Consider the following 19,216-nt stretch of genomic DNA (forward strand, 5'->3'; position numbering starts at 1 on the left):
AAATGTTGATTTCAACCTTTGTGGCTTTTAGGGAACTAGTAGTTCATGGATATTTATGCAAAGAAGCTGATTCCTACTGTATGGTATTTGTTGTTCTAGTCACCTTGCAGGTGTATAGTGTGTAGGGCGCTTATCAATTATTTTCCATATTGAAAAACTGACCTATAACACTGAACATAACCTGCAAAGCTCTCATGCTCTGATATCTTGTCAATAGCAAAACATACATAGGCTCTTTGATATTTCAAAATAAGAATCACATTGTAAGGCCAGGCCAGCTATTAATAGGTTAATTGGTGGGTTTCTTTATCCAGTAAAAAGGTAATTGCTCACATTTTAAAGGATTGTGGTGTTGAAAACATCATGGACACCGATCACAACGACACCAAGCGCTTTTAAAACCAATTCTCTTCATCGAACCTGTGATGCAGTGGCATTATTAAGTGTCACTGACCATTTTATACCCCAGAGCGTGACTTCAAAGACGCTGAAAACAAACAATAGGATTTTCTCATTTCCCCCCTAACGTCACCCCCTTTTGAATGGGGGGGGGGCTTTTTTCATCTACTGCTCGCCTTAATGTCCCCTAATTTCAGATTGCGCAGCGCGACATGCTTGACTACCTCCGTGTAATCCGGACCTGTGTTGCTCTGTGTGTTCTCTCCCACAGCTCCATGGCCATTACCGCTGCGCTTCCCCCCTCCGCCTCTCCCCTTCCCCAGGAGGGCTCCTTCAAAGGGACGGCGCCACAGCGCCATGGATGACCAGCTCAGTGATAGAGATGGACACCATCAAAGGCGACGCTCCACTCGCTGTAAACTAGATGAAGGGGCACCTGCCGACTTCTAACAAGGGAGGAGAAGGGGTGGAGGGGTGGGGTCAGCAAAGGGGGGGTGGGGGGCGGTCGGCGTTGACCCCTGCCGTCGCTAAAAACATGTCTTTGGTGATATAATGACACTTCTGTCTGGACGTGTTTCGCAGCATAACGGGATAAAGTGAAACAAAGAGAGAGAGCTGATTCGTTGAGGTTTTTTGGAACGAGACAGCATCACCGCACGGCCGTGAGTTTCCGCAGGCCTCCCCCGGTGGCCGGTTCCGTCCCGGAACGCACGCCGCCCTCCGGCGCAGCTGTGATGCGTGCCATGAGCCTCCCGTCTGCGACCGACGACGCAGAGGGAGGAGTCGGCAGCGGTGGCGGCGGCGGCGGCGGCAGCAGCAGCAGCAGCGAGAGCATCAGCTGCATCGCCTCCGACGCCTCCACCTCCAGCTCCTCCGGCCTGGCCTCCATGTCCTCCGTCTCCTCCGTGGCCCAGACCCACCCCCACTCCTTCCCGCCGCACAATGACGACCAATCCCGAGAGCCCGCCTCCTTTCCCCTACCGACCCCACACCTGGGAGCGCTTCATGCACCGACCCCGCCCCCTCCTCCTCCCCCCCTGCCCCCCCCACCGCCACCCCCACTACCGCCGCCTCCGCCCGACATCGGCGGCCACGGCGGGGTGCGGAAGAAGCGCCGCGTGCGGAGCTTCTTCTGGAAGACCATCCCGGAGGAGAAGGTGCGCGGCAAGCCCAACATCTGGACCATGGCCGTGCGCCAGCAGCAGTACCAGATCGACGTGCGCTCCGTGGAGGAGCTGTTCGGGCAGCGCGAGGAGGGCGGCGGCGGCGGCGGGGTCGGCGTGGCCCACCGGCGGGACAAGACGCCGGCCTCGGAGCAGTTGGCGGGGGTCGGTCGGACTCGCTCCTTCAAGGAGAGCAGCAAGGACGAGGTGAGGGGGTTTAGTTGCAGGCTGAGGTTGGTGTGGGGGGGCTGGTGTCCTTAAGCGAGCTAGGAGGATGATGAGGATGAGGATAAGGAGGGTGTGCATCTTTTGTACTATAGGGCGTTATACTAGACTATATTTGTTATACTATAGGGCGCAGTGGTTGGCTGTTGTGTTGTCCATGGAGAGCCATGGACAACACTCTATTCACCACAAAGCTCTGGGTTATACAACAAACTTGTAGAAATCTACATTCAATACATTCAAGGATTGTTATAAAGGGCTCCAAAAGCTCAAATGTTTTAGGTTGTATTTAGAGAATTTCAAGGGAGTATTTGTATTCGGTGGGTTTTTAGGATTTAAATAGATCAATATTTGTCTTTTGCTTTGATTAAGGATGCCCACATATATATATATATATATATATATATATCAATTAGTTTGGCTGGTTCTTAATGCTTTCCACAACCAAGCCATCCCTGAAACGTGACACATACAAGACCATTGTTTAGTAGGAGGTAAATATAGGTCTTGCAGCTTCATTTAAACTTCACTTAGACTACAACGACAATCCCAGAGTGTTAGAGAGTAATGTGAGGATATAATGAAAGAATACAAGATGACATCATTCATACTGAAGTTGCACCTGAACATTTTGAGGAGCTTTTTGTTTTTCCTCCTGCTGGGGCATACCAGGTAACAAATATAAGGTGCTGAATGACCCGTTTCCTTTATAGCATTGAAAATGTCTGCATAGTACACAATCAACACAAAAGCTTGCTTGCAGCAACCTGCATGAAGTGTAAGGCAATACCCACAAGAGAGAGAGGAGAGGGACTTAAATCAGGTTCAGACTAACCTCAACCTACGTGAGTCAGGTTTATAGATTGTCAAACGCTTAACAAGCCTTAAGGGAATATTTAGCGGTTACAAAAGCCAAGCTATGATGGTGTCAAATGCACACACACACACACACACACACACACACACACACACACACAGACACACACACATACGTTCTGCTGCTATAGTCATGAAATTAATATGGTTAATTTATTACACGTCAAAGATATCAAGTTTCATAGAGAGCCATGTTAGCAGTGCTGCATATTCCTAGTGCAGAATTAGTGCATGTTTTTCACTGCTGATGACAGATGACATAAGGCTTAGGCTAACAATATGTCAGATTTGCCATCACTTTCTTACTGCCTCACACACAATGTGCTCATGCACCTCCACAACATCAACAACACAACAACAACATCCACACTTAAAATGCACACACACACACACACACACACACACACACACACACACACCATCTTGCACTGGCGTTTCAAATAAACCAACAGCTGTGTTTAAATGCTATAATTAAATTTGCCAGGAATCCTGTTGGGGAACTTAATGTCCCCTCACCTTAAATAGGAAGACAACGCAAGCCAACAATTGCCATTGTTTGAATGGCTGCTATAGCATAGTTGAAAGCCCAGGTAGAGTTTCATTTAGTGCTGGGGGTGACCCTTTGAGAAGGTTACGCCAATTGAGTTTTGGTTTTTAAATGTATATCGTTACACAATGTATATCGTTACACAAAAGGCCGGTAGGCAAAACATTTAACCAAGGTTTATGCATGAAGTTGACATTTTTCAGGTATATTACGTGAGATCAAACCCAGTACATTTTCAGATGGGAGAAGACCACACTATCCTTTGTTACTGCATAGAATAACATAACGTTAGTAGAAATTCTAAATCTTTATTTTAATTGTATTTTTACAGATCAGCATCCTGGACTCCAAAAGAGGAATGAATGTGGGAATTTTCCTGAAGCAGTTTAAGAAGTAAGTGCTCTGTACGTGACTGGCTTACACAAAGCCCAGTGGACTGGGAGTCTGTTCCATTGATCAATGTGAGGAAATAGTGAACTGCCCCGTGTGACACATAATGCGCTTGTATAACTGGATTAGGTTTTAAGAAGAGGGGCCCAAAGTTCAGAACAACCAAAACTTTGAGGCCTAAATAATGAGGTCTGCAGTTTTGACCGTAATAATAATAATAATAATAATACAGATTTAATCAATCCTAGATAACAAGGTTCCACCTCACACTCACTCCTTGTATTAAGTACGTGGCCAAGCAGATGTGCTAGGTTGATTGAGAACAGCATTCAGTACAGTTATAGTTACAGATAGAACTTATGGGGCAAAGAGAGACGGAGGCAAAAACATATTTATGCATTGGGTTGAAACAGATTCAAAACCCACTGAATGTTACATTTGACCACAACAAACAGGTACATTGACTGCCCAGTTTCTTTGATGTTCCTAATAAACTAGGAAATCCTAGTGTTGTCTATGTGGGTCCTTAAAAATAATCACACTATTTGGGGATTTGGGTCACAGTTTTTGAGACTTATTTTCGAATAGGCTTGATAGAGCTCATTAATCTCAAATTTCTGGCTTGGACACCGGTCTACATACTTAGCAATCAAAAACAATCTTACTCTGTGTTGCAAAACCAAGCTCTCCATTGTGTTACATGCGTAGCACAGAGTGGCTAGTTTGATGTGCTATATTTCTCACTGCAGCACAATCGCAATCGCACAAATTTATTTGCATGGCTGCTTATTTTGCATCACTCTGTGCAACATTTCCATGCCATTTGACTCCTTCGCCAATGTATGAGAGGACTCATACTCATACATACAGTCAATATACTAGTCATCACCTCTGCTGTCATTCAGTTCAAAGTGTTTACATTAGAACTAAAGCTTTATTTTTTTGTACTTGGGGTGTGTGTAAAGCAGTTTGAGTGTTACTAAACTGTGTTGCTAGCTAATTGATTATTGAAGGCCTTGTGATCATCTCGACTTCACATCGCAATGACAGCCTCCATCGTGGAGGCATAGGAGAGTCAGAGTGTTAATTATTATGTTGTTAATGTTTTGGTAATTATTTAGTAATTAATTGTTTGATTATTTTGTCATCATGGACCAACATTTTGAGTAAGACTGCAACATTTTTGCTCATTGTGTTTGAAACTGCCACATAACTTCATTGAGATGTGGCAAAACAACGTTTTAATAATCTCAGGTTGCGGTATATTTACGTTCATTTCAGATTTTACAGAACTACAACTCTTTCAAGTTCTCTCAATATGGCGGAGTATCCCCAACACAAAATGATGCATTCTGATGTGCAAGCCCTAGAGACCTACTGTATACAGTAGTCTTTCTCAACACCCTGGGGTGCTAATGTGACTCAGGGTTCAATGAGACCTTGAACTAAACTGTACCTAAATGTGTTAAGATACTAACACTAATATATTAGGTGCATTAGGTGCTAACGCTAAACTACAATGTACCCACATGTGTATAAGATGATAGAGCAGAGCTACATTATAGCTAAATGTATTTGGGAACTAAACTTTATCTACACTATGTTCTCTAGGTCCAACCATTCCATCGTGGAAGACATACGACAGGGAGAAGGCCAGATCTATGGAGCAGAGCTACTAAAAGACCTTCTGAAGCTGCTGCCTGATGCAGAGGAGGTGTGTGCATGAGTGTGTGTGTTGTGTGTGTGTGTGTGTGTGTGTGTGTGTGTGTGTCTGTGTGCATGTGCCTATGTAATATGTATGTGTGTATGTGTACATACTTAACAATAATTGTACACATTTGTCTACAGCCTCTAATCTATTTTTTGTTTCATTCCATAGATCAAGAAACTCCAGTCCTTTAAGGGGGACCCAAGCAAGCTGACACTTGTTGATTCCTTTATGTTCCTGTTGATCCAGGTACCACGGTAAGGACGCCCCCCCATGGCCTTAAGTGTACTATGGTAAACCTCTATAGTACAGTACTGTAGAATTTGCGAACAGGGAACGCACAAGAAATGTTTAATATTTTTAAGGGTCAAGGGTCAAGACTGTCGGTCATGCCTAGAAAGGCCAACCGTGTTAATATTGTCATTATTAATCTAAATCTATTCAGTGATGGGATTTTTTTGGGGGATTTTTACACAACATGCAAACGAGCAATATAAAAAAATAAACCACAGTGATGCAGTTCAGAACATTTAGTACATTCATGTTTCCTGCTCTCACAAAGGACGGCTTTATAGTCGTACTACTCTTTCACTACCTATCCTCCCCTCCCTTCTGACCTAATCTTTTCCTCCGCACCACCTGGCAAAGAAGACATGATGATGTCATGGCTCTCGTCTCACTTTTCAGATAGAATTTCAAAAAGCAATTCGGTCCAGATTGTTTTTCACAGGTTGTGATGTCTGTCGAATCATCACAGAGAGATTTCAGAGGTGTATCGATCTGCACGATTCAAACCTGTCATTAAATATTACTGTTTTCCTCTGAAAGGTTCGAGGTTCGGATCGAGGCCATGGTTCTCTGTGCAGAGTTCTCTGCTTCCTGTGCTGTGATGAGCCGTGAGATCGATGTCATTCGTGTGGCCACTAAAGGTAATGGCATGCTTCTGCTGGACCCACATGCACGCGTATGTGCACACAAACTGACACACACACACACACACACACACACACACACACACACACACACACACACAGGCCTGACCTAGATATATGAGCCATCATCAGTGGAAAACCATCGCTACAACTTACCTGAGGTGAGACAGCAAAATACTCAGTAGAGGTGTTCTAATAATGCATTAAATTCATATGTTCGGTTTTACAGCATGTTGTATTGTATGTGCCTAAAATAAAGGCGGATTTGATCATATAAATTGTAATCAAACTAAACATCCCAATAAGTGGTGAAAAGGCTCACTTGAACTCGATTTTTATGTAGCCCCCTTCAGAAAAAAAAGGTATCGAAAGACTTAAAGCGATTTTCCTCACTACAAACTGGTCCTCACTACCACACTACAAACTGGTCCAGTGATATGAAGCTGTGTGGTGGTTCTGAACATTGTTCTTTAATTAGCTGATGTTGGTTAAATAAATATAAAAAGGTTGATGATGGCTCAGAGCATGACGATAGAATGATACATAGAACAGTGAATCTATTCTCTTCGATTTGATAGTGGATTTTTGCATACATTCATATCGTTGTGTTAATCTTCGGTAGTAACTTCCTTTTTCCTGATTCTTGACATGACTTAAAAAAACTACTGATAGCTTTCTGAAAGCCACAGTAGTAAGATAGATAGCTGACAGCCAATGGTCGTTAAACAGTGTGTAACTGTGTGGTGTCCGTTTGTATTGATCCTGTGCTGCAGAGCTAATGAACTGTGAAGAGCTCCATGCAATCCTGCACTTAGTGCTCCAGGCTGGGAACATCATGAACGCCGTAAGTCTTAGATGCCGTAACTGTAATGTTAACACATCACCATTAGGGGTGTAACGATACACTCATTCGTACCAAAATTTTTCGGTTCGATGGTTCGATGCATGTTTCATTTCGGTACGTACTGAGAGAGAAAAAAATATATATTATTATTTTTTTTTTTATAAAGTTTTTATTGATTATCACACACTCTGAGTGTCGTGGGTTCACCTGATGTTTTGTGTTGAGGACCACAATGGAAATAAGTCCTGGACTTTATTGTGTTTTTATCCTCAATTGTATTTGATGTCATTTGTGTAAGGCATTTGTTTGATACAATTTAATAAATCAAATCAAAATCCAATTGTTTAATAAAAAATAAAATAATAAAAACTGCTGTACCGAAAAACATACTTAAACATACTTAAAAACCGAGGTATGTACCGAATCGTGACTTTTGTGTATCATTACACCCCTAATCACCATACATCCCTTCCTTTCTATTAGTCAAACTTTCACATCAGTGCACTTTTTTCAGCCTGTTCTTTTTCAACATACGTACTCATGCCAACTGTTTGCTCTGCTGTGTTGCTCACGTTCTCCACCCTGTGGTCTCCAGGGTGGATATGCTGGAAACGCTGTGGGATTCAAGCTCTCCTCTCTCCTCTCATTGGCTGACACCAAGGCCAACAAGCCTGGGATGAACCTGCTGCACTTTGTTGCTCTGGTAACAAATGTTTTCCACTACAATTCCAAATATGGATATTTATGTATATGCATAGAGTAATGCCTATGTGTAATACACATAGAGTCATACACACTTCTCGTAAATAGTAACTCTGTTCATATTTGTTATTTATTTTAGCAATGAGGTCTCTCCCGATATTAACGGATGTGATAATTACCTTGAAATGTGATGATTTCAAACTATTTTTAAAACAATCGTCAACAAGAAGTGCACTTGTGTCGCCGTCTACTTGCCTGTCTGTATATCTGTGTCTGCCTGTGTTTCTATCCACCTGTCTGTATATCTGTCTGTCTGCCTGGGTTCCTATCCAACTGTCTGTATATTGTCTGTCTGCTTGCGTTTCTATCCATATGTGTGTATTAAAAATGTATGCTCTGCCTATCCAGGAGGCAAAGAAGAAAGACGAGATGCTGCTCAAGTTTCCAGAAAAACTTCAAGATGTCCAAAGTGCTGCCAGGTATACCATCATTTAGATCATTTATTTGCATTGTGTGTCATTGCATTTCTTTTTAATGATAGCATTTTTCCAAAATCCATATCTAGTCTTTATGGGTCCACCAATTTGTATTTGGTACCGTAACTTTCACATGCAGTGAAATTCTCATACGACAAAAAAGGCGGGAATGCTGTATTTTTCCACGATGCCATAACGTACGATTCTTGCCTAAGAAAGTGTTTGAGGACACTCTGCGTATGTATGCCGTGAGCCTCCAGCCGTCGTGTCGGCATAGCATAATACATCTCCTGAACAGATTAGTTTTTATCCCGGGGGGGGGGGGGGGGGGGGGGGCTCTCCTCTCTCGCATGTATTCTGGTGCAGCAGTACTGTATGTCACCTCAGTAGCCTGTTGTCTCGTAACCTGCAATCAGTTATCCTATCGCTGCACCGGCCGCAGGGCATGCACAACATACGACCCACACACGAGAATAACAAACACCAGGCACGATTCACTCTCACAACATAATGCCTGCTGAATTGAATGTTGACGTTACAGTTGTTGTGGATGTTTGACTGTGGCAGAATCTCAGTGGAGAACATTGAGTCGGAGTTCACCTCCCTGTACGTCCGGACCAAGACCCTGGAGGAGAAGGTGCAGGAGGACCAGGAGCTCCATCTGCAGCTGGAGCCTTTCCTCCAGGTGAGACCGCGATGGGTTTGCTCACATTGCACACATTATGCTTATACGATAAGGACTTATGTGTCAATGAGGTGTAGCCACGTTAGCTAACCGAAGTATCCCTGGGGTTTCAGAGTTCGGGACAGACCCTTCAGGACCTGAAAAGACGCCGGCTAGATCTGCGCAAGGAAGGGAATGCCTTGATAGACTTCTTCTGCGAGGACAAGGACACCTTCAAGCTGGATGAGGGCTTCCGCATCTTTCAAGATTTCTGTATTAAGTTCAAGAAAGCCGTCAAGGTAGGTTTTCAACAGAATACCTTTCAAAACATCAAGCTTTATCCAGGTTTTTAATACATTTAGCTGTAGTCATTTATATCACTTGTTTCTTCTAAATTCCTCTCTTTTGCTTTCTGTCTCCTCTTCCTTCCCTCCCTCTCAGGACAACCAGGACCGGGAGCTGAAGGAGGAGGCCAGGCATCGGCGGCTGAGGGAGCTGGAGGAGAAGCGCTACGCCTGGACCGGCGCCGACCAGAGCACGGGGGGCTTTGGTCGGAGCTCCAGCGAGAACGACGTGGAGATGCTGACCAAGGAAGGCCTGCTGGGCTTCTTCCAGCAGCGCTCCCAGAGTCCGGGCAGCCCCATGTCGCGCTCGGCCAGCGCCCGTCGCCACCGCCACACTGTCAACTCGGCGGCCGATCGCGAGCTCCACGGGTACCTGTTTGGCGAACCCGGGGCGCCCACCGACTTCTCCAGGTTCAACAGCCTACCTCGGTCGGGCCGCACCCATCAGCGGAGGACCACACCCTGGATACTCTCCGACCTGGACAGCAGCCCCGAGCTGGGGCGGGACAGACAGCCCACGGCGCTGTCTCCGAGTCCAGAAGAGCCCATCAGTCCACTGGCCAGGTTTTCCTCCCCAGGGTTTAATGCTAATGAGGACCCCTATTGCAACAACAATAATTACCGCTCCGTGTCTGAGGGTAGTGCTCTGCCCAGCTCCTGTTATATCTTTCGAAGCCCAGCGCAACTCCCCAACCCAACAATTACAGGGCACATGAACATAAGTGTTGAGAAACACACGCTAGTCCAAGGACCTCAAACCTTTGACTTAGCTAGCCCGAACAATAACAGCAATCACACGCACTTTGTCCAACAGCGGGATTTTGGGACTTACGAGGAGGGGCAGAGAGGGGCTTCTCCGATTAACCTTGTTTTGGACATCACTCCACTTAGTAACATTTTAGAAAGCGACGCAGGTCCTAAGGAATTGGGTAAAGCGGGGATAACTCCGTCGGGAGATTGGCTTCAGAAAGACAGAGAAGAAGAGGACAACAGCAGCCTTTCATCAACCACCTGCGATACGCCCCTCCCACTAGACTCCTCTGTGTACAATAAGAAGCCGATGTTTAACATTCTGGACTGCACCGAAGCAGACTGCTCCGTTGCGTTGGATTACTCCGAGATAGACAGCTTGCCCATATTCAGGGAAGGGTCGGACCTAAACGCTCCGAACAGGAAAAACGTCCAGGAGATTCGGCAAAGCACAGTCTCTCCCAATGAGAAGTCGGCCCCCACCTCGCCCAACGAGCTCTCGGCACGAAAATCCACCGACGCGTCCTCCATCACGCCGTCAACTACCACAGAAGACTGGGACACAGACAGCTGTGACACCGCAGAGGGGAAAAAAGCGGGGAAGATATCGGCTGTGACCGGCGCTGTCAAACTACCGCACGTGAAGAGCAAGGTCACCAAAGCAGTCAAGGGCCTCGGATGTCTCAGTGTAAGGACACTGACCAACAGTGAGAACCAGGGCATGCGTAAAGTGGTTCCCCTAACCAGGCACACCAGGTCGGTGAGCAGCAAGCGAGCAGAGCGGCCGCCGGTCCAGGTCCAGGACAGCAGTGAGCCCCGGCGTCCGCGGCGTGACCAGAGCACTCCGGCCAGAGGGAGGAGCGAGAAGACCACCAGGACCCCGCGACACTCCAGCCTGCCCCCCGACGAGGCCAAGGCTCAGAGAGGAAGCAGCCTGGCCAGCACCCTGACCAGATGGGCCCGGGATAACACCCCGAAGAAGTCCTCGTTCCACAAGCCCAGCGCCAAACCCCTGAGGAACATCCCCAAGGCTCCGCCAGAGGAGAAGATGTGTCGCTCCACCATGAGGGCCCTCGCCCAGGCCCAGGCCCAGGCCGAGGCCCTGGCTCAAGCCCAGGTCGGGGCCTCCTCCGAGGCCAGCAGCTCGCAGGCCCTCGGCCCCAAAACCGCCTCGGGCGTTCCTCGCTTTGCTCGTAACACCGTAGCTTCCACGTCCAGAAAGATCAAGGAGCTAGTACCTGCATCCGTCCCTTCCACCCCATCGCGGAGCCCGTCACTCCTGGCTCGAGCGGGCTCGGCGATACCGACCCGGATGCCCTCTCCGGTTCAGAACGCCGCCGTCAGCAGGCAGGCTGCTCCCCCAGGGGAGGGGCCGACCCAGGGGGCCGCCGTGCGGAGAGCACAGAGTGTGAGGGCCACAAGTCGCAGCACATATCGGAGCGGTACGCCTCCGCCACCTACACTCCGGGAAGAGGTGCGCAAGGCCAACAGCTTTTCTGACAAGAGCACCCAATCCAGAGAAGTGGCAGCGACCACCAGAGCGTCTAAGCCAACCTGGAAGTAACGCTATGGTCTGTCGAAATGTAACTGGAGAAACGGAAAGACAGAGAGCCCACATTTTTTTCCCGCAAGATGCAATTTTGGGTCCGGTTCACCAATGGCGCTGTAGACTTTTAATCTTTCCTTATATATAATTAAAGAAGCCTGGAATCTGGTTAAAAATATCCATACCTCATCTACGTAAGTTCCATCGGCCATCTTTGTATTAACTTGATGAATGAGGATGTGTGAAGAGCAAGATGCAAAGTACTGTTCCAAGAGACATTTATTCACAGAGAGGATTTATTTTTTCATCGTATTTCTTGTTATATTTTCAAATTATATATTACGAGAGAAACTAAACTGACAAATGGCAAAATTCCACTTTTGCAAAAGAGCCTTTGTTGCCTGCTTAGCAGTCTGCTACTACAGATGCTATACTACTGTTTATGATGACGGTTGATGTATATGTAGGTGCAGCCTAACACTGTAATGCTGCTAATTAGCTTCAACAATTTAAGAGTTTCAGTGTCTTTAATTGAAGGTTTTAAGCCTTGTGATAACCTTACCTTGCTGCTGTCCTTTTCTCTTTTCTTGCCGACGTTTTATTGCGTTGTTAGTTAATTATTGCTTGATACCTCAGAAAAATAGGCCTGGAATTAAAGAAACATGATTATCTGGTTTTATCCGCACTGTAATCAAACCATGGCCTTGGCATACAACCCTGAGCTCCTCCAATCAGATTAGTCCAGCAGCGGCCTTTTATGTTGTACTTGTATTTGTTTTCTGTTTTAGACCCCTCCATACTGTCATGGAGTAGAAATGCACATAAGTTTCAATAGTTTAGCTCAACACAGATGCTATTAAAGAGAAGAGCATTCGCAATGCCTCACATTTGGATGAAAACACTGAAAAAATGTTACCAAGATCATCGTATTTATACTGACTTCGATTTGCTAGGATTGTTCAATGGTGACTTAGTAATGCTCAGTGTAGCTGTATGCCTTAGCGTAACTTTTTAAAATACCTATATGCACCTATAGTCTCAAAGATCACACACACAGACACACACACACACACACAGCATTGCCTTAAGCTAGATGTAGCCCTTTCATCACTAGCAGAAATGGAAAGTGATGGTAGATAGGAATAAGAGGGTCATCTTCCATACTTTTCACCATATATATATATATATATATATATATATATATATATATATATATATATATATATATATATAATTAAAGACACCAATAGATATTTTTGTAAATAATGTAAAGATAAAATATTTTTTCGGATTATGGTTGTTTACACGGCATACTATGTATATGTATAAAGTGAGCACTAAAAAGAGAAGGATTTCCCTGTACATGTTCCATCTCCGATTTAGTCTGAAATAAGGTACACAATAAAGAGCATGCCTAATCAACATGTATTTTGCATAGCACACGAGAAACGGTTCGTCCTGCACATGAATACACAAGAATAAGCTTTACAGATGGAGAAGGAGCAGCTAGCGGGAAGCAAATCATCAATGTTGATCAATTAGTTAGTTGATGCACTAGTGTCTATGTTTGTAGTTACCATTAAAAGCAACTTTACAATCTCAAATTGACCATGCTCCTTGAGTTTTGTTGTTCTGTCTGAATTGAGTCACATAATTTGCTTAAATGCATCGCATTTTCCAATTTGTTTAAATTAAAATAAAATTATATTGAAATATAGTCAGTATTACAGTAATTAAATTGATTTTAAGAAAAACATTATCATAAGGCCTTTCTATAGGCCTACATGCCCTCTCCTCTTTACATTTGCATGGATTTGGACAGGAATAGTCTCCTAGAAAAATAAAAGGCCTACACCTGACTGAAGACTGAAACAATATGCTATTTCTCCTTCAGCAATTTAGTCTGTACCTTTAAACCATATCAGTTTACCAATTTGTTAATGCCTTGTCGTGGCTCCTGCTGTTAACTTTCTCAAGTGGTGGCCTAGTACAATGGGCTTTACATTGCATCTGACGGCCGGCCTGTGTACAAACTGAATGCCTACTCACCCTTATGCTGCTGCCTTGTTACACGCAGGTTACCATAGCGACTCGGATCAAGGGGAGGCGGTTGGATCACTGAAGGCCTCAGAGAGGTCGCTTGGAAACACAAAATCACGTCGACTAAAACGGCTGATGAGCGGCCCTCTCAAACTAGAGTCAGTACAAGCCCTGGCCTTAACCACAAGACAATAGTCACGGTTTAAGTCACAGTAAACTGAATTGTAGTCGTTAGGATGCAGAAAGTGTCATCCGTCGCTTTACTTGTTTTCCATTGTAAACCCTTGACTATTTGCAGCAATATCTAAACTTTGTCAGGTAGACATTTTTATGCGCAGTTCTGCACTGGTAGGCCTAAGGTCAAACAAATATGTTTATTTAGGATGGTTTACTATGGTCTCTGCCTGTTATCTGGGAGAAATGATCTTGCATGATCACTAGTCACCACGGGGCTGCATAACTGTAACTGATCGTCTATCACAGTTTATATTTATGATAATCAAAGAAATCAACAATAAAAATCGATATTGCTGTGTAAAGCTCATGTCCTATATTCTTTCCATTGTCTAACTGCACTCATTGGTCCAACCCCGCATACAATACACGAGGCCGATATTATCTGATACTCTACCGCCTCCTGGTGGCTCCCTCCAGCTAACCGCTCAGCTTTTCTTTTTATCCTGTTAATCTGACATTCATTATAGCATAGAAAGCCAGTAATTATGTTCACCTATTAGAACATTGTAATATACTATACTGTTTATGTCAAATTGTTTGTTGTAGTAGGCCTTTATGTAGAATAAGTAGTTAGTTGTGGGTATTCATACCAGTAGGCCTACTAGTGTTTAATTTAGTAATCGACCATTAGAAGGCAGTGAAGGTTTACATACCCAAATATCTGCATAATTTTACTGTCTCGGCCTTCACTCCAGTAATGCCCCATTGAACAACCTGAAAACATACAGTTGTGTGCAGCTGTACACTTCGTACAGTTGACCACCAAGAAATATATTATGCTATGGTGGACGAAAGTTGTCTCGCAACCCTTACAATTCCAGAGAATAATATATAATATATATGTTTTGGGGGATTATAGGACCTGCCATAATGACAGATCCAATGTGCAAATGTCCAATGGTGTGTGTGTGTGTGTGTGTGTGTGTGTGTGATAGGTGATAAGTGATAGGTGCAACGTCTTTGACCCTGTCCTATTAAGGGTGTCTGGGCCTACGCTGCTGAGCTAATGCGATGTAATGCTATTTTAAAGGTGAAGTTGCAGTCACTACATGTGGAAGCAACCTCTATCGCGTGCAGTGTCAGCACTTGTGACGGCACGTTTCGCAAGGAATTAAAGTCGACGCATGAGCCCGTGTGCTGGGATTAGGAGCATCACAATCCCTCCTTATCCACCAGCTCAGGAGGACACCTGGCCACAACAGTCTTCACTTTCCCTCCCCTGACAGCTCTTTCACTCAGCAGTGACTTCTCACCAGGAACTCTTACAACTACCAATGAAAAACATCAGCCAATGGAGTATTACCAATGAAAAGAAACCCAGGACGGGGCTCTTTGTTTGTGCGTTGACCAGTTCCTTGAAGATGGATGTCCGTCTATAAGTTGAGTCCCATAAGAACCACAGGACAGCAGCAGGAGAGGGGTCTCCCAGACAACAGTATGGGCCAAAGTAAGTAGGATCATGTGCCATCTCATGGCACATCAGGAACTGTTGGACTGATTATTGAATAGAGAATGAATGATATATAGCAACACTACATATATATAAGGTCATATAAGGTCACTAATACAACATTGTACAGTCTGTTTGTGTGTGTGTGTGTGTGTGTGTGTGTGTGTGTGTGTGTGTGTGTGTGTGTGTGTGTGTGTGTGTGTGTGTGTGTGTGTGTGTGTGTGTGTGTGTGTGTGCTTAATCCATCAGTGTGTTAAAATCAATGTTATAAATTACCATGACCTGACATTATATATTTGGACCATAAATGTTGCCACTCTGACTCACTATGTCATGTTTGCTTTTACTCTCAGTGAAGTGAATGCTTACATATTTTCCCTCAGGTCCAGTGCCCAAGTCAACAGTATGAAAAGACCACACTGAGATAATAGCCAAGGAAAACACAGCAGCAATCATGAGGTGAGTATGTGGATATATTATATTTTTTATAATTGTTTTAATTATCTTTTTTAATTTAGTTGTAAATGTTTTGCTGTAGGCTAGATTAAGGCCCTCAAATAATAACCATGAACCCCTTAATGAGATGCAATTTGTTCTTTCGCTACTGTTCCATTATGTCTTTCTACTCTTACAATAAGTATAGCCTAAACACTGATACTGTAAAATCCTCCCCAACCGAAATGGCTGAATTATGAGTTGTTCACTGAGAAAATGTTGAGCTGACCTCTAGAGAAAACAGTCTGTCCGTCAATCTGCTGGTCTATATTTTCAAAGATAATACAGCTCTACTTTCCGAAAGCACTTGATCCATCAATAGCATTACATAATCAAAATTTAAATCTACATGGTGGATTTGAACAAAAGTTGAAACTGATACTTACTGACAAACTTGAAAAAATAAACTGTTTCAGGAAATTGCTTGGCCAGTTCCTAACCATATGTTGAGCCAATATAAAGATAGGAGCCAGGCAGCAAGATATGATCCACCAGTGAGTAATCCCGCCATGCTCAGTCTACCGCACTAATAGCAGAGGCAGGTGCGGGCGGCAGTGTAGGAGGAGCACTGCTGTGTGTTGGGAGCTAGAACACTGTTCCCCCTCACAGAGCAGCATCTCCACTTGGCTCTCAATGTCTAAGGTAAGAACTTTTAGAAATGAGTGCCATGTTATTTTAATCGTATCTCTATGAAGTGTACAACATGTGTAGTATACCTACATCAGTTCACACATTATTATGATATTTTGTCTCCTAAATATAAGAAGACCCCAAGGTTGGGTAATACTTAATGCTAGTTTTAAGTTGAGTGTTTTGCTGCGATTCAACATTATATCAACATCAAGTTTGTCTTTATGATATAAGTGAGATTGAGGTTGTGTTGAAGGTGGTTTCAAAGAATTTCTCGGTTGAGAACGCATTCATTTGTGTACACAAGTGCGCTGAATGTGGATAGCATACCAAGTATTTTCTGTAAGAGAAAAACTATAAAACATAACATTTTTAAGTAGGCCTAGTAATGAGTCTTGAAGATGTAAGAAGAAAAGGCGTGACCCCACCCCATTGACACACTGGACAATTCACTTTACAGACTCTTTTTTTGTATCCAGCAGTGTAGAATGCAGTAATGGAATCCGAATGCAAATATCTTGTTTTTTTCTTTTCTTTTTCTTAAATTTGAAAAGGTTCTTTCATGGGCTCTTGCATAATGCAGAGTGTTGTCATGACGACAGCCTCCCTGAGTAAAAAAATGGCGTGGTGGGGATAAGGATATGTAAAGTTTTGTGATGGTCGTGTGGGAGAGTCTAGAAATCCAATTTATTGCATGATAATAAAAAAAAACATGCTGAGAAATACATGAAAATATACTCAATCTCAATCTAAATATTGAGATACTCAATCTATTGATCGATCTTTTTTTTTTAATAAACGAATGCATTGGTATTGCAAATACAAATTTGGTGAAAAGTACAGTTTATTTTTGCAAAATGAATGCATTACTAGTGGCCCTTGCGTTTTGGAAGAGATTTGAATGCATCCGCCCAGAATTGCCTTTCCCTATTATCATTGGGTCTACTCCATAATCGCTCCAACTAGTGATGTAGACGCTGCTGCACTCTTCTCCGTTCGCTGGACATGTATGCAATTTAGTTTCTAATCCCGGACAAGTAAACTCAATCCAGTGCAGCCCACTAGTCAGAAACTGTAACAAAAAAGTGAGTATGCTTTGAAAAATGATTTTCACTACAGCCCCTGTACTGAAATATTGTAATGACTCATCTGCAGCATCTGATATATTGTGTTTACTCAGTTTGCATTGACACATCGTGTTTTGCGCTAGCGTTTACACTTCCGCAGCCTATTACACGGATAGCCTATTCGATTTTTTGAGCAAAATAAGTGATTTGGAAAGTGAGTGAGTAATTGCTAACCTGCTGTGTCATCGTGATAGCTTTCTGCTTTAATAAACATTTCGGCCGAAAAAAACAAATCTATTTAGCAGGCTTTGGTATGTATTGTAGTTTTGCATGATGAGATATGATTAAATGAATGACTGCATTCAATGTTTGATATTAAAGGTGTCATAAATGTTGAAATGAAAAAAATATTCTAGATAATTTTTGTCTTCACTTGCAACCAAAACACCATCATATAATAAACATTCAAACAAATGACTGAACAATAAGATAGATCAGACAATGCTTTTATTCTACTCATAGGCACATGTCCTACTGCCTTTTGGTTAACTGTCAGTGTGTTTTGAATATATAGAGTAGTAATATAGTCAACATTTGCTTTAAGTCAAACATCACATTTTAATTATAATTCACCACTTTGAATAATTTTAACACATTTTAACCCTATTTTAACCCCATTTTAACCCTAACTATTATAATGACACTGCTGGCATACAGCCACTTATTTTACAGTAGGCTATATACCATATAACTCAACAAGACAAACTTTTTTTAAACAAGTCATCATCTTTTCCTATTCCCTTTTAATTCCCCTGGCCTGGAGCCTGTTCTCTGGTGAAATCAGTGCAGCAGAGCTCCAAGTAGCAGCATTGCAGTGTTGTGCCTGTAGCATGCCCACCACTGCAGTATAGTTCTGCAGTCCTGTGGCTTTAATCTACTGTGACAGATCTGCCTTTAACAATCACTAAAAATGTTACAGAAGATGCAAGCATAGTCTATTATAGTGGGCCTGTAAAACACATACATTACACAAGTTTATATTTTGTTCAGAACATTTACATTCACATTTAGGGCATTTAGCAGACGCTTTTATCCTAAGCGACTTACAATAAGTACATTTGTCATAAGAAGTGAAACAATATATCGCCGTCGGTACAGTAAAGATGTTCATAGAACCAAGTGCAAGTACTAACAATCGCCAGGCTAACCCCATTCCCTGTATACAGCAGTGATAGCTAGCTACTGCAGATGCTACACAACTAAGTACATGCTACACAACATGCATGCACAACAAGAACAGTCACAGTTTTAGTTTTAGATTGAATGTTGAAGGTTTGATTTCCCTTGGCGTCCCATTATTTGGCTAATTATATTACTAACTATAGATCAATAAATGTATTCCCCGAATAATATCATGCCATGTATCGTATATAATCTGTCATTTTTACATTGGATATATTGATCAAATCCACTTAATATATTCATAAATACCGCCCAGCATAGTTTGATTGATTTTGACCCAAGAACAGCATTCATAGCAGAGCCATTGTTTCCCCCCACTTTAATGAAGATACTTTGGCTCTGTGATGATGTGGGGCCTCAGGCTCAGTTGACACTGTTGTTGTTGTTGTTGTTGTTGTTGTTGTTGTTGTTGTTGTTGTTGTTGTCAGTGGATAAGGGGGGTTATAGCATCCCAAAATTAAACTTGTTTTGAAGCTTGACATAAAAAAA

General features: G+C 43.3%; 1 protein-coding gene across 1 annotated transcript; it reads left to right on the forward strand.

The window, feature by feature from the left end:
* Positions 1-1,286: 1,286 nt before the first annotated feature.
* On the forward strand, positions 1,287-11,584 carry fhdc1 (FH2 domain containing 1; the record flags this gene model as incomplete). The annotated part of the gene is made up of 11 exons (XM_084465968.1): positions 1,287-1,769; positions 3,542-3,603; positions 5,212-5,314; positions 5,480-5,565; positions 6,137-6,237; positions 7,014-7,084; positions 7,680-7,787; positions 8,195-8,265; positions 8,830-8,947; positions 9,061-9,225; positions 9,368-11,584. The coding sequence occupies 11 exons, from the start codon at positions 1,287-1,289 to the stop codon at positions 11,582-11,584; spliced, it is 3,585 nt and encodes a 1,194-aa protein (XP_084322094.1).
* Between the last annotated feature and the right edge of the window lie 7,632 nt (positions 11,585-19,216).

The sequence above is a fragment of the Micromesistius poutassou genome, assembly GCF_964030765.1.
Source record: "Micromesistius poutassou genome assembly, chromosome: 3".
Taxonomy (NCBI): domain Eukaryota; kingdom Metazoa; phylum Chordata; class Actinopteri; order Gadiformes; family Gadidae; genus Micromesistius; species Micromesistius poutassou.